The sequence below is a fragment of the Jaculus jaculus genome, chromosome 9, assembly GCF_020740685.1.
Source record: "Jaculus jaculus isolate mJacJac1 chromosome 9, mJacJac1.mat.Y.cur, whole genome shotgun sequence".
Taxonomy (NCBI): Eukaryota; Metazoa; Chordata; class Mammalia; order Rodentia; family Dipodidae; genus Jaculus; species Jaculus jaculus.
This window is the reverse complement of record NC_059110.1, coordinates 95,090,050-95,106,378: the sequence shown is the minus strand read 5'-3', so window position 1 is coordinate 95,106,378 and position 16,329 is coordinate 95,090,050. Positions and strand designations below refer to the sequence as shown.

The following is a 16,329-nucleotide window of genomic DNA, read 5'->3' as shown; positions in this document are numbered from 1 at the left end:
CAGGCTTTTGGAAGTAGAATTACTGAAGCATAAGAACATTTTACAATGTTCTTGGTACATGTCAGATTGTTACAGTATTAATAGAACAGTTAACATTCTTAATTTAAACCAATCAAAATGGACTAGAAACTCTGCTGAGAGTTTTTAACCTTCTTAGACTTAAAAGATAAGTGATAGCTTATCAATTTTGGGGTTAAGAATTTAACATTTGTTCTAAGTTTAGTATATAATGTTTTCTTTCAACCTAATGCTTAATTTTACCAGAAGTGATAACATGTTAAAAATAGTTGTGGGATGAACAATAATTTTGATAAATACGAACTTAATATTGTTGGTCAGAGCCCATAAGGATGGTCTAGAAACAGATTGTTTGTGGTCAAGGGAAACCAGGACAGACACTTAAGAGCTAAAGTGGGAAATGGATACAATAAACTTTATAAAGCAGTAATTGCTGCACAATGACTCGTTCTATTTTTGGATAGCTATGGATAGGCATCCCCATCATGCAGCTAAACACTAATAATTCCTCTGTGAAACCACCCCTGAAGTCCTCAAGAGAACTGCCTTTATTTAGGTAGCCTAGAATCTAAGATTAAGTCAAGGGTGTGGTGTTCAAGAATAGAGAAAAATAAATCCAGGAGTGGTGGCACACACCTTTAATCCTAGCACTTAGGAGACGGGAGGGTCGTGAGTTCAAGACCAGCCTGGGCTAGAGTGAGACCTTACCTTGAAAAGCCAAGAAAAAAAGGGGAGGGGGAGTTAGATAATATAACTAGCCTCTTGGCCTTCTTCCTCCTATTTTTTTAAAACCTCTAACAACATATAGTGATTGACTAGAGAAACAGTAAAATAAAAGGCTGTTGTCTTAAATCTTCAGAATACAGAGAGAGAGTATTGAGGGTAGTCACCAGCCTAGATGGGATAGTGTAGAATTCAAGAGAGCATTTAGTATTCGCCAACCCAGGAAAGACAGTAGTGGATTAGGTTCTTACATTTATACTAGTTAATGAAAATTAAATACCTGTAATCGTTCTCTCTCTCTCCCTCCCGTGTGAGTGTGTGTGTGTGTGTGTTTACTGGTGTTTGAACCTAATGTCTGCCACATTCTAGGCAAGTGCTCTACTACTAAATGAATATGCCCATCCTATTTTTTTTCTTTTTGGTTCTTCAAGGTACGGTCTCACTCTAGCCCAGGCTAGCCTCAGACTCACAGTAATCCTACCTCAGACTCAATGCAGGGATAGAGGCATGTACCACCACATCTGGCCCCATCCTGTTTTTATTTTTATTTTTTTCAAGGTAGGGTTTCACTCTAGTCCAGGCTGACCTGGAATTCACCATGTAGTCTCAGAGTGGCCTCGAATTTATTGTGATCTTCCTATCTCTGCCTTCCAAGTGCTGGGATTAAAGGCGTGCACCATCACGTACGTTTCCCCCCACCCCTGGTTTCTTGAGGTAGGGTCTCACTCTAGTCCAGGCTGACCTGGAATTCGCTGTGAAGTCTCAGGGTAGCCTTGAACTCATGGCAATCCTCCTACCTCTGCCTCCTGAATACTGGGATTAAAGATGTGTGCCACCATGCCTGGCTTCCCATCCTGTTTTTAATTTTGAGACAGGGTCTCACTCAATGGCTCAGGCTAATCACTGAACTCTTTTTCTTTTTCTTTTTTTTTAATTTCCAACTCTTGCCTCTCTTCCTTAGCCATAAGGTAATTGTAACTTCTTTACCCCCTCTGACATAGGGTGTCACTCTAGCCCAGGCTGACCTGGCACTCACTCTGTAGTCCCAGGTGGTCTCAAACTCAGGGTAATTCTCCTACCTCTGCCTCCCTAGTGCTGGGATCCCAGCTAATTGTAACTCTTCCATGTATATGTGTGTGTGTATGAGTGTGTGTGCATCCACGTGTGTAGGTGTCAGGTGTGTACACGTAAAGACTAGAGGTTGATGCTGGGTGTCTTCCTTGTTTGCACTCCAGCTTATTTATTGAGACAAGGGCTCATTTGAACCCAGAGCTAGCCAGTTCTCCTTGTCTAGCTAGCCATCGTGCTCTAGGGATTCCCATGTCTCCACCTCAGCACTGGGGTTATGGATGGACTGCATATCCACCCACTAGTTACTTGAGTTCTGGGATCTGAACTCAGGTTCTCATGGTTGTGCAGCGATGGCTTTACTGATTGAGAAGTTTCCCCAGTCCTAATCATAATTATTCAAAAGGTCAGTTGGGTCTTGGTGTCAGGTAGATCCTTTGACCTCATCCTTTTCTTTCTCCCACCTCCCCCCCCTTTCTTTTCTTTTCTTTTCTTTTCTTTTCTTTTCTTTTCTTTTCTTTTCTTTTCTTTTCTTTTCTTTTCTTTTCTTTTCTTTTCTTTTTCCTTCCTTCCTTCCTTTCCTTCCTTCCTTCCTTCCTTTCCTTCCTCCCTTCCCTTCCCTCCCTTCCCTTCCCTCCCTTCCCTCCCTTCCTTCCCTTCCCTCCCTTCCTTCCCTTCCCTCCCCTCCCTCCCCTCCCTCCCTCCCTTCTTTTCTTTTCTTTTCTTTTCTTTTCTTTTCTTTTCTTTTCTTTTCTTTTCTTTTCTTTTCTTTTCTTTTCTTTTCTTTTCCCTCCCTCCCTCCCTCCCTCCCTCCCTCTCTCTTTCTCTTTTTCTGTGATCTGGAGCTCAAACTTAGCAAGCACTGTACAGCTTGACCATAAGCCCACCCTGACAGTTCAATTTCTTAGTATCTTTTTAAAACCCAGGCTGACCTGGAATTCACTTTGTAGTCTCAGGGTGGTCTTGAACTAATGGTGATCCTCCTACCTCAGCTTCCCAAAAGCTGGGATTAAAGTCATATGTCACCATTATTATTTTTGCAAGCAGAGAGAGACAGAGATAATGGGTGTACCAGGACTTCTACTTCTAGCCACTGCAAATGAACTCCAGATGCATGTGCCACTTTGTGCATCTGGCTTTACATGGGTACTAGGGAATTGAACTTGGGTTATTAGGTTTTCCAGGCAATCACTTTAACCGCTGAGCCATCTGTTCATCCTCAGTTGTTTAGTATCTTTTTTTTTTTTTTTTTTTGGTTTTTCAAGGTAGGGTCTCACTCTGGCTCAGGCTGACCTGGAATTCACTATGTAGCCTCAGGGTGGCCTCGAACTCACGGTGATCCTCCTACCTCTGCCTCCCGAGTGCTGGGATTAAAGGCGTGCGCCACCACGCCCGGCTTTGTTTAGTATCTTAAACTCCGTGATGATTCTGGAAAGCATAATGTGAGTTACTTGAACTACTGACTTTTCTTTTCAGTGGTAGGGGTCAAATCTAGGACATTGTACATGCTAAGTAAGCTCTCACATCAATGAGCAGCATCTTTAACTCTATTAACAACTTTTGGTTTTAGCTTCCTGGACCAAGATTTTTGCTGTTGTGAGATAGGTATTCTAGGTTGGCCTCAAATCATAATCCTTTTGCCTTATCCTCCTGTGTGCTCAGATTATCAGTGTACACCAGCATTCCCAGCTTGGACTCAGATTCTAATACCAGGATATATATATTTTTAAATTTGAGGTCATGTTTTATACAGGGTGGACAATATGGATTAAGATATTTACATAAGGCATTTTAAGTGATTTCTCACCATATTATCTACAGCATGAGTGTCCAGCCTTTTTAAATTTCAGCATGATGATGTCATGTGCAAATGCTTACAGCATAAGTCACTTGAGACCTTTGGGCCACAGCATTAGAGTATTTTACTTCAGTTTTACTTGGTAGTGTTGGTAAGGGTAATATGAAAGTATGTAGAAATAAGTACATTACCACCACCCTTTGGAAGTAGCAATGAGAAGTTTGAAAAGAAAAGTAGAAACATGATATTGAAGTTGATAAACCTGAAAAATGGGTAAATGATCCTTGAAACAGATTTGGCCACATCTATATGTATGGAAGAAGTTTACGAAATAGCAAAATGTATTGCAATGGAACAATGTCTCTGAACGTGATATAATGACTATAGAATTGGAAGCAGAGCACACTTACTTCCCCTTCATAATAAGTGGTGTATGTGCATTAAAATAAATTTGGAAAAGAAATCTGAGTGTGGTGGCATATGCCTGTAATCCTAGCATTTGGGAATTGGAGGCAGGAGGATTAGGAATTCTAAGGCCAGCCTTGGCTCTATGAGACCTTGTCTTGGAAAAAAAAAAAAAAAAGCAAGATAAGAGCCTGGGAAGAGGGGCTCAGTAGTTAAAAGCGCTTGATTGCAAAACTTGTCTGCCCTGGTTCAATTCACAAGCCACCCACATAAACTGGATATAAAGAATGGCAAGAGGTTCTGACCCACCCATGTAAATAATAAATAAATTTGGAAAAGATAACATTTAAATAAAAAGATCACCTGTTGTCCCACAGTCTATACAAAGCCCACATTATTTTTTCTGTAAGATAAAATATACACAAACAAATAGATGGCGTCTTTGATTTAGTGAAACTGAAATCCCCTGGATAGTTAAATTGGTATTACATTATGGTCTAGTCTTTAAAAAAATATATTTTATTTATTTATTTGACAGAAAAAGAGGGAGAGAGAGAGAGAGAATGGGCATGCCAGGGCCTCCAGACATTGCAAAGGAACTCCAGACATGTGCACCCCCTTGTGCATCTGGCTAACTTGGGTCCTGGGGAATCGAACCTGGGTCCTTTGGCTTTGTAGGCAAATACCTTAATTGCTAAACCAGCCCTCCAGCCCATGGTCTAGCCTTTTAAGATTCATTGTCAGCTTACTTCACATATCCCTTTTTAAAAATTATTTTATTTTTCAAGGTAGGGTTTTGTTCTAGCCCAGGCTTACCTGGAATTCACTATGTAGTCTCAGGGTGGCTTTGAACTCACAACAGTCTTCCTACCTCTGCCTGAGCACTGGGATCAAAGGTGTGTGCTTCCACACCTGGCCAAAACATTTTTCTTAATACTTTATTAATTAATTTATTTATTTGAGAGAGAAAGAGGCAGATAGAGTGTAAAAGGAGAGTGTTGAGTGCACCAGGGCCTCTAACTCACTGCAAACAAACTCCAGATACATGTGCTACCTTGTGCATCTGGGGGCTGGGTAATCGAACCCAGGCCCTTTGGCTTTACTGGCAAGTTCCTTATACTCTAAGCCATCTCTTCAGCCCTCCAAATATATATTTTTTTAATATTTTTATTTAAGCCAGGTGTGGTGGCACACAACTTTAATCCCAGGACTTGGGAGGCAGAGGTAGGAGAATCACCATGAGTTCAAGGCCACCCTGAGGCTACATAGTGAATTCCAAGTCAGCCTGAGCTAGAATGAGACCCTACCTCAAAAACCCAATTTATAAGTGTGTGTGTGTGGGGGGTCAGGTGGAGAGGGAGAGGGAAAGAATGGGCATACTAGGGCCTTTAGCTGCTGCAAATGCCACTGTGCATCTGGCTTTACTTGGGTTCTGGGACCTGAACTCTTGTCTTAGGCTTTGTAGGCAAGTAACTTAATGGCTGAGTCATCTCTCCAGACCCCCAAAATATTTTTTTGTGGTTTTTTGAGCTAGGGTCTTTCTTTAGCCCAGGCTGCTCTAAAATTAACTATGTAGTCTCCGGGTGACCTCAGACTCATGGTGATCCTCCTACTTCTGCCTCCTGAGTGCTGGGATTAAAGGCGCATGCCACCATACCTGGTTCACTATTTTTATTTATTCATTTATTAGAGAATGGGCAAATCAGGCCTCTTGCTGCTGCAGATGAACACCAGAAATATGTGCTACTTTCTGCTTACTTTGAGTGTCTTGTGGGTGGCTGGGGAATTGAACCTAGGTGGCAGGCCTTAGGAGGAAGTGAGTAAGCGTGTTTAACTGCTGAGCCATCTCCCAGCTCCCACATTCTTTCCTTACTAAATCTACAAGAGAGCTGGCTGTGATGGTGCATGCCTTTACTCCCAGCACTGATCACCCATGAGTTCAAGGCCAGCCTGGGGCTACTGAATGAGTTCCAAGTCAGCCTAGGCCAGAGTGAGATCCTGCCTTGTTTGTGTGTGCATGTGTGTGTGTTTCGCACTGGGCCTCCTGTATGCTAGCACAAGCATTGTACTATTTTTTTTTTGAGGTAGGGTCTCAGTCTAGCCCAGGCTGACCTGGATTTCACTATGTAGTCTCAGGGTGGCCTCAAAGTCACAGTGATCCTCCTACCTCTGCCTCCCGAGTGCTTGTATTAAAGACGTGTGCTGCCACACCCAGCCTGAGCATTCTACTATTTAAATTACATTGCCAGCCCAATATATAATTGACATATAAAATTGTTCTTGAGTCAGGGTCTTAAGTAGCTGAGGCTGGCCTCAAAATTGCTATGTAGCCAAGGATGACCTTTAACTCCTAATCTTATTGCCTCTACCTCCCAGGTGCTGGGACTACCGGCCTGTACCATCACACCTTCAAAAACATTTGGTCTCTTTTTTGCTTGTTTGTATGTAGTGTATGTAATGTATGCACATGTATGATGCGCCCTTGTGCCCTTTGCACTCATGTGCAGTGGCTAGAGTAGAACTCTGGGTCTTCTGCCCATATTTTCCTATTTCAGCTGCCTTTTTTTCCCCCTGTGATATCAGAGACTATTGGGTCTCTGCTTCCTTATGGGCCTGAAGTTACTGATGTGTGGCCACACCTAGTGGTTTATGTGGGTCCTTGTAGGCTCTCATCCTCCCCAGGCCCTTATGCTTGCACAGGACATTCTCTTAACCTCTGAGCCTTCTCCTCAGCCCTTGTAAGTCTTTCATTCTACAGTTACCAGGAATTAACTGAATAGGTTAGATTATCTATGTAAATGCTATTAATATCTACTTCCAAGAAAACTTTATACTTTAATTCTTAGAACTACTCTTTGAAATACATATTAGAAATCATTGCTTAGGGCTGGAGAGATGGCTTAGTGGTTAAGGCACATGCCTGCAATGCCTAAGGACCCAGGTTCGATTCTCCAGGTCCCATGTAAGCCAGATGCACGTGGTGGTGCATGTATCTGGAGTTCATTTGCAGTGGCTAGAGGCCCTGGTATGCTTATTCTCTCTCTCTCTCCCTCTCCCCCTCTTTCTGTCTCAAATAAGTAAACAACAACAACAAAAATCACTGCTTAATCTTATTTTACAGATGAGGAATCAGTATAGAAAGTTGTAGATTAAGTAACTTTCCCAGAGTTTTGATATAGATGTTAATGATAGAGTCTGGATTTCAACTTGTGTTTGACTTAAGTACCTTTGATCTTGATAGTTACACTTTTCTGGCTTTGGGAATTTATATACTTTGGGGCTGGGAAGATGGTTCAGTGGGTAGGAGCACTTGCTGTGCAAGCATGTGGACCTGACTTTAGCCCTTAGCACCCATGAAGAAAGGTGAGCATAGTCACACATACCTGTAACCACAGCACTTAAGTGGGTGGGGACAGAGGAACTGAAGCTTGTCAGTCAGCTCCAGGTGCAAGGAGAGACCCTGTCTCAGGGAAGAAAGGTGGGAGAGAGAGAGAGAGGAGGATACCCAGCTCTGCCCACATTTGCACTGGGTGTACACACATCTGTACACACATGTGCATATATACCTGCCACCCACCCTGTAACATACACAGTATAAAGAAAAGGATTGTGTGCTTTGATAAATCTGGCTAAAAGGGTCTGTTTCTGCCCTAAGAGTTTATAAAATATGTTGGATAATGTGTTTAAAGGATTAAGTGTTTGATTTTGTTTTGTTTGCCTTTTAAGATGGTGATGGAATTTCCTGACAATGTGTTAAATCTTGATGGGCATCAGAATAATGGTGCACAACTAAAGCAGTTTATTCAGGTAATAGTTTTTAAACTCAGTGTTTTCAGTGGTGTGTCTGTGTGTGTGTTTGTGTGTGTGTGTATGCGCGCAAGCACGCACGTGCACACGCGTATTGGAAAGAACATTTAAAGTTTAGCTATAACTTCTAGTTTCCTTTTACCAAGGGGTTCTAGGTACTGAAATTGCTTTCATTTTTGCTGTTGCTGTTGTGAATGTAGTTATATACTGATTTACAGACTAGTCATGTAAAAGAAAATTGATAATGGCATATTCACACTTTACATGTCCACAAGGCTCAGATCTCAGCAAGCCATCTATCCTGGTTACTAAAGATAGGGTATGTAACTTTTCATGAAGAACTTGTTGAGGCTGGGGATGGCACAAGGCCTATCAAAAAAAGGGGGGTCCCTTGAGAGATGGCTTAGCAGTTAAGGCACTTGCCAGCAAAACCAAAGGACCCAGGTTCAACTCCCCAGGACTCATGTAAGCCAGATGCACAAGGTGATGCATATGTCTGGAGTTTGTTTGCAGCAGCTGCCCTTCTCTTTTTTTTCTTTTTTCTTTTTTCTCTCTTTCGTCTCAAAAAAAAAAAAAAAAAAAAGACAGAAAGAAAAGAAAAGAAAAATAGAGCTGGGCATAGTGGCACATGCCTTTGATCCCAGCACTCGAGAGGTGGAGGTAGGAGGATTGTGGTGAGTTCAAGATCACCCTGAGACTACTGAGACTACATAGTAAATTCCAGATGGGCCTGGATTAGAGTGAGACCCTACCTTGAACAAAAAAAAAAGGGGGTAGATAGTGTCCAGGTCTGAAATCCCTAGCTTTTCTGAGACTATAGAGTGAATTCCACGTCAGCCTGAGCTAGGATGAGACCCTACCTACAAAAAATAATTTAAAAAAAAAGAACTTGTTGGGTTTCTTCCTTAGCTTTTAAAAAAATATTTATTTATTTATTTACACAGTGTGGGGGCTACGCAAGGGTCTGTAGGCACTGCAAATGAACTGTAGGAGTGTGCGCCATGTGCATCTGGCTTACATGGGTTCTGGGAAGTTGAACCTGAGTCTTTTGGCTTTGTAGGCAGGCACCTTAACTGCTAAGCTATCTTTCTAGTCCTGTCTTCCTTATTTTTATTAAAGTTAAAAAAAGTTTTTTATTCAAGGTAGGGTTTCACTCTAGTCCTGGCTGACCTGGAATTCACTATATAGTCTCAGGGTGGCCTTGAACTCATGGTGATCCTCCTACCGCTACCTCCTGAGTGCTGGGGTTAAAGGCATGCACCACCGTGCTTGGCTGAAGTTTTTTTTTTTTTTTTTTTTTTAATTATCCTGTGCTATGAATTTTCTGGTTTTTATTATTTAAATCCATAGAAATATAGTTTCTAAAAACTTTAATATAGAAAATGTAATTTAAAAAGTAGGAAACTGCCAGGCGTGGTGGCATATGCCTTTAATCCCAGCACTTGGGAGGCAAAGGTAGGAGGATCGCCATGAGTTCAAGGCCGCCTTGAGACTACATAATGAATTCCAGGTCACCCTGAGCTAGAGTGAGACCCTACCTCGAAAAAAGAAAAGAAAATAGGAAACACGTAGATTACTTTTGAACTTTTTTTCCCCCCACTTTTCAAAAACATTTATTTATATGAGAGAGAATGGGCATGCCAGGGCTTCCTGCTGCTGAAAATAAACTCCAGTTGCAAGTGCATCTATGTGTGTCTGGCTTTATGTGGGTACTGGGGAATTGAACCCAGGCCATCAGGCTTTGTAAGCAAACACTTTTAACTGCTGAGCCATCTTTCCACCCCCTATTTTCAATTTTAGAGAAAACTTTATTTATTTATTAGTAAGTAGGGAAAGAGAGAAGAGAGACAGAAAGAATGGGCATGCCAGGGCCTGTAGCCTCTGCAAACAAAATTCAGATATATACGCCATTTTTTGCATCTGGCTTTGCATTGGGACTAGGGAGTCAAACTGAGGTCTTTAGGCTTTGTAGTCAGGTGCCTTAACCACTGAGCCATTTCTCCAACTCTGGAGAAAACATTGAATGAAAAATTGATAGTAGGAGAATAATGGAGGGTAATGGGGATTGAATATGATGAAAGTACATAACATATAATCTATGAAATTGCCAAAACATAGAAATTAAATAAGAAAATGGTAAAAGTAAGAAAATACTTCAATTATTGCCTTATTTTCAATACCATCTGTTTTTGGTAAATCTAGGAGTTACTTGTAGTGTGCCACTTAAATCCCTCAAGTAGAAATTACTTATTAGACTAGAATTTTGCCCCATTTCCCTACTGCTATGGTTCTCACTCATTTTCTACCTATTTAAAAACAAATAACACTCATTGCAGTCTTCTAAACAGGCAACGTAGACCTTGTTCTTTTTCAGTAATTTGTAATGTACCTGTCCATACCTCCAGCTTGAGAATTTCTACTCTACAAGATCACCATAGGCTGTCATAGTGGTGTGTTGTTAAGATGATAGGCTAGGAGGCTGAGTCAGCAGTTAAACACTCTTGCTTGCAAAGCCTGTTGCCTGGGTTAAATTCCCAAACCATCCAAGTAAACTGATAAAAAAGAGTAGCACAGACATCTGGTGTGAGTTTGCAGTAGCAAGAGACCCTGGCAGTGGGCTGAAGAACTGGCTTAGCGGTTAAGGCGCTTGCTTGCAAAGCCAAAGGACCTACGTTCAACTTCCCAGGACCCACGTAAGCCAGATGCACAAGGGGGTGCATGCATCTGAAGTTTGTTTCCAGTGGCTGGAGGCCCTGGTGAACCCAGTTTCTCTCTCTCAAAAAATAAATAAAAATTTTTTAAAAAAAAAGAGAGAGAGAGACCTTGGCAAGCCCAAAATACACACAGACACATGCAAATTAACATGTAATTTTTTTTTTTTAGTTGAGCTGGCCATGGTGGCACACACTTGTAATTCAAGCATGTAGAAGGCTGAGGCAGAAGGATCCTCAAGTTCAAGGACAGTCTAGGCTACGTAGCAGTACCCTGTCTTTAAAAAAAAAAAAAAGCCAGGCATGGTGGTGTACGCCTTTAATCCCAGCACTCAGGAGGCAGAGGTAGGAGGACTGCCATGAGTTTGGCCTTTTGAGACAGTGTCTCATATAACTCATATATTCTCAGGCCACCCTGAGAATACAGAGTGATTTCTAGGTCAACCTGAGCTAGAGTGAGACCCTACCTCGAAAAAACAAATATTAAAAAGATGTGCTGTTGCATGGTGTTTTCCTTGTTTTGCTTTTTTTGCTTTTGAGGTAATATTTCGCTAAGTGGGTCACTGTGTAGTATAGGCAGACCTCAAACAGTTTTTTTCTTCTTTTGTGGTGCCGAGAACTGAACCCAGGGCCTTCGCATGATACATATGAGCACTCTGCCACCAAGCTATGTCTCTAGACTGTTTTTTTCCAGCAGTGTTTCACTCTAGTATTGCCTGATTTGAAACTCTCTCTGTGCCCAGGCTGGCCTCAAACTCACAGAGATCCTCCCTACCTTAGCCATCCAAGTGCTGGGATTAAAGTTATGCACCATCACACCTGCCTCACAGCCTTAAAATTTCTCTTTAGTTTTTTTTTTCTTTTTTAATTTTGGGGCAGGGTTTCACTAAGTTACCCAGACTGGCATTGAACTTAACTCTATAGTCTACGCAGGTCTTGACTTGTATTATCTCTGCTCCTAAGTGCTAGGATTGCAGATGTGCATCACCTTGCCTGACTCTTTTGTTACTTCTGTTTTTTAACTTTTTTGTTATTTATTTATTTATTTTGAGGTACAGTTTCACTCTAGCTCAGGCTGACCTAGAGTTCACTATGTAGTCTCAGGGTGGTCTCGATCTCACGGCGATCCTCCTACCTCTGCTTCCTGAGTGCTGGGATTAAAGGCGTGTGCCACCATGCCCTACTCTATTTTTTAACTTTTTTGGGTTTTTTTTTTTGAGGTAGGGTGTCACTCTAGCCCAAGCTGACCTGGAATTCACTATGTAGTTTCAGGGTGGCCTTGAACTCACGGCAATCCTCCTACCTCTGCCTCCCAAGTGCTGGGATTAAAGGGCGTGAGCCACCACACCCAGCTATTTTAACTTTATATATACATACATACATACATACATATATTCCCCCCCCCCTTGGCCTTTTGAGACAGTGTCTCATCTCATATAACTCAGGCTGTCCTCGGACTGTGCATCATCCTTCGGCCTCCATCTCTCAAGTGCTGGAATTATAGATAGTCCTGTGCCAGCACACTTGGTCTTTTCTGACTTTTTAAAATATTTATTTATTTATTTATTTGAGAGAGAGAGAGAGAATGGGCACACCAGGGCCTCTAGCCACTGCAAATGATGCACTACCATGTGTATCTGGCTTACGTGGGTTTTGAAGAGTTGAACCTGGGTCTTTAGGCTTTATAGGCAAGCACCTTAACCATTAAGCCATCTCTCCAGTCCCACTCTTGGTGTTCTGATTTTAAAGTGATAGGAGAATACTAGGCTTAATACTCACTGAATGGAGTCCTAAATTATCAGATGTAAGACTTCGTTTTTTTTTAAATTTTGCTACAGTGGGTCACATGCTATCTAGCAATAGCATTGTAAGCAAAGTATTTTATTCTATAAAATCTAGAACAGGAGTTTTGTTGTAGTAAGGTCAATATAGCATGAACAAGGCTGACAGCTTTGACTTTTTTTTTTTTTAATTTTTTATTTATTTATTTGAGAGCGACAGACACAGAGAGAAAGACAGATAGAGGGAGAGAGAGAGAATGGGCGCGCCAGGGCTTCCAGCCTCTGCAAACGAACTCCAGACGCGTGCGCCCCCTTGTGCATCTGGCTAACGTGGGACCTGGGGAACCGAGCCTCGAACTGGGGTCCTTAGGCTTCACAGGCAAGCGCTTAACCGCTAAGCCATCTCTCCAGCCCAGCTTTGACTTTTTGACTCAGTTGCAGATGGAGGTGGCAGCCATGCCCAGGTTGTACTTACTACTGTACAAGAATAGGAGCCAGCAGTAATGAAAGAGTGATTATATGTCTTAAGGAGTCTTTTATTTTTCTTTTCTCCTTTCTTTCAGCGACATAGTATGCTTAAACAACAAGACCTAGGTATTGCCATGGTGGTAACATCACGTGAAGTCTTGAGTGCACTTTCTCAGCTTGTCCCATGTGTTGGTTGTCGTCGCAGTGTGGAACGCCTCTTTTCTCAGCTTGTAGAGTCTGGAAATCCTGCCCTCGAACCCCTGACAGTAGGGCCTAAGGGAGTGCTCTCTCTGACTCGAAGCTGCATGACTGATGCAAAGAAGCTTTATACGTTATTTTATGTACATGGGTAAGTATAATCAATTCAAAAACATTTTGTTGGTTTTTAAAACAGTTTTTATTTTTATTTATTTATTTTTGTTTTTCAAGGTAGGGTGTCACTCTAGCCCAGGCTGACCAGGAATTCAGTCTATATTCTCAGGGTGGCCTTGAACTCACAGTGATATTCCTGCCTCTGCCTCCCAAGTGCTGGGATTAAAGGCGTGTGCTACCACATCTGGCTATTAGATAATTTCTAAATATGTATTTATTTATATTTATATTTATCTAGCCTGGGCTAGAGTAAAATCCTACCTCAAAGAAAAAAAAAAGAATGGGCATGCCAGGGCCTCTACCTAATGCAAATGAACTCCAGACATATGTGCCACTTTGTACATCTAGCTTATGTGAGTACTAGGGAATTGAACCTAGATCCTTAGGCTTTGCAGGAAAGCACCTTAACTGCTAAACCATCTCTCCGGCCTTGTCAGTTTTCTGATTGTTTTTGTAGTAGGGTCTTGCTCTAGGCCAGGTTGATTTGTATATGTAGTCTCAGGTTGGCCTCGAACTCACAGCGATCCTGTTATCTGTCTCCTGAGTGTTGGGATTAAAGGTGTGCACCACCACATCAGGCATCCTGTCAGTTTTTAAACAATTTGTTAATGATGGCTTTTTCTCTAAATTGGATTAGGGCAAAGATTGAACTCAGCAGTTTTATTGAATAACGTCTTATTTCTATTCCTGTGTGGATAGAGGTATAGAGTAAGCAAATACATCATTTGTTAAGTATACGTTACAAAGAAAAAACAAGATGGTGGATAGGGAATGAAATATGAAAAGTTGATCAGGGAATGCCCTTCTGATAACATGACATTGAGTATAGACTTGAATGAAATCAGTGAGGAAACCATATAGTTGTCTGGAGATAGAAAAGAAATAGCAAGCATAATCTGAAATTACATATTTTTTAAAATGTTTTCTGTTCATATTTTATTTATTTATTTGAGAGTGACAGACACAGGGAGAAAGACAGATAGAGGGAGAGAGAGAGAATGGGCGCGCCAGGGCTTCCAGCCACTGCAAACGAACTCCAGACGCGTGTGCCCCCTTGTGCATCTGGCTAACGTGGGACCTGGGGAACCGAGCCTTGAACCAGGGTCCTTAGGCTTCACAGGCAAGCGCTTAACCGCTAAGCCATCTCTCCAGCCCTGAAATTACATATTGAAAGGATTGTTGTAGTTGTGAGTGAAGCTTAGAATGTAAAAGTCAAAATGAAGCAATATGGAACCAGTAGTGAAATTGCAGTTATTTGAGCTAGAGATTGGTGAGCTGGATAAATGATAAGCCTTTAGATGTATTCAAAGTTAGTTGAGAGGTCTTGCCAATTGGTTGTATGTTGGGCGTATATAATAGCATTGCAAATTCTGTATTTGTATAAAACTTCTGGGCTAGAGAAAGTTGGTTTAGTGGTTAATTCACTTGCCTGCAAAGCCAAAGGACCCAGATTAGATTCCCCAGCACCCATCCATGCAAAGCCAGATGCAAAAGGTGGTGTGGGCATCCCGGAGTTCATTTGCATTGACTACAGGCCCTGGTGTGCCCATTCTCTCTATATGTATGCTTTTCTTTCTGTTTCTTTTTCAAGTAAATAAATAAAATACTTTTTAAAAATTCTGTTGATAATTCCCCATCAAAGATACTGTATATTCAGCTAATAATTTGGGCAAAGGTGGATAGCTAAAAGTTATGCAGCATTCTCAGATATTTGAGTGCCTGGCATACTGCTAGATACAGGGGTGCACTTAATGAGACAGAGGCAGTCAGGGAAAGTGTGTGTTGGGCAGAGCAAATTTATTTCAATATTTGGACTGACTGGGACTGGAGAAGGAAAATAGACTCTTTCAGGTTGGAATTTGTTGGAGAAATTTTGAGGGTAGGTAACACTTTAAAATACACTTCTCACAAAAAGGCAATAAACAATTAAAAAAAATTTTTTTTTACTTATTTGAGAATGAGAGAAGGAATGAGACTGGGCACACCAGGGCTTTCAGCTGCTGCAAATGAACGCCAGACACATGTGCCACCTTGTGCATCTAGCTTATGTGGATTCTGAGGAATCACCCTGGGTCTTTGGGCTTTGCAGGCAAGTGCCTTAACTGCTAAGCCATCTCTCCAGCCTCAATTTTTTCTTTAAATCAAGGTTTCACTTTATCTCAGGCTGACCTGGAACTCACGCTTTAGGCTCAAACTCTTAGTGATCCTCCTGAGTGCTGAGATTAAAGGTATGTGCCATCATACACAGCTGAAGTATATCTTTGATGGTTGGTTTTCTTTTAGGTCCAAACTAAATGATATGATAGATGCTATTCCAAAAAGTAAGAAGAACAAGAGATGCCAGTTGCACTCCTTAGATACGCACAAGCCAAAACCTTTGGGGTAAGTAGAATACCAAAATGTTTCATTATGTAAATGATAGTCATTTTTAGTAAGAAGACTAAATAAGATTGCTAGTCTCATTAATTGGTTATAGTCTGACATAAGTCAAAGTAAATATATTCCCTGATTTTTTGTGGGCCTTTTTGCATTGAAGCTGTATAAGTTCTCTATAAATTATAAATTTGAGTTTTAAGTTAATTTCTTAACATTAAAATGTTTCAAAGGAGATTAAGATTTTATATAATTAATGTTAAGGTTTTCTCAGTAGTATGATCATTCTTATTGACATAACCATCATGTAAAAATTATTTTTTCTCAACTCACAGTGATCCTCCTACTTCTGCCTCTCAAGTGCTGGGATTAAAGACTTGTGCCACCATGCCCGGCTTTTTTTTTTAATTGACAACTTCTATACTTAACAGACAATAAAACTATGATATTTCCCTCCCCTTCCCCATCTCCCCCTTAAAAACTCCACTCTCCATCATATCCCCTCCCTCTCTCTGTTAGTCTCTCTTTTATTTTGATGTCACCGTCTTTGTTACATTTTGTTTCATTTTTTTGCTGGGGTGGTGGAGACAGATTCTCATGTAGCACAGGCTGGCCTCAAATTTTCTTCTGTAGCCAACGATGATCTTGAATTCCAACCTCCACTTCCCAAATACTGAGATTATAGCATGAGTCACCAACTGATTTACATGATATATATATATATATTTTTTTTTTATCAATGACAGCACTGTTGATCTTGATGAGCAGAGCGAGTGTTTGAGTGGAAGCAGAGTCTAGATTGGAG

At 41.2% G+C, this 16,329-nt stretch overlaps 1 protein-coding gene across 4 annotated transcripts in view; it reads left to right on the top strand.

Annotated features, from left to right (window-relative positions):
* The window catches only part of Ggnbp2 (gametogenetin binding protein 2), a 46,676-nt gene that overhangs the window by 5,032 nt on the left and 25,315 nt on the right, over positions 1–16,329 (top strand). For all 4 annotated transcript variants that reach the window (XM_004664537.2, XM_004664538.2, XM_004664536.2 and 1 more), the window contains exons 2-4: positions 7,739–7,819; positions 12,875–13,128; positions 15,435–15,533. In XM_004664537.2, coding sequence (XP_004664594.1) covers positions 7,739–7,819; positions 12,875–13,128; positions 15,435–15,533 — 434 coding nt within the window. The remainder of the gene's footprint in view (positions 1–7,738; positions 7,820–12,874; positions 13,129–15,434; positions 15,534–16,329) is intronic.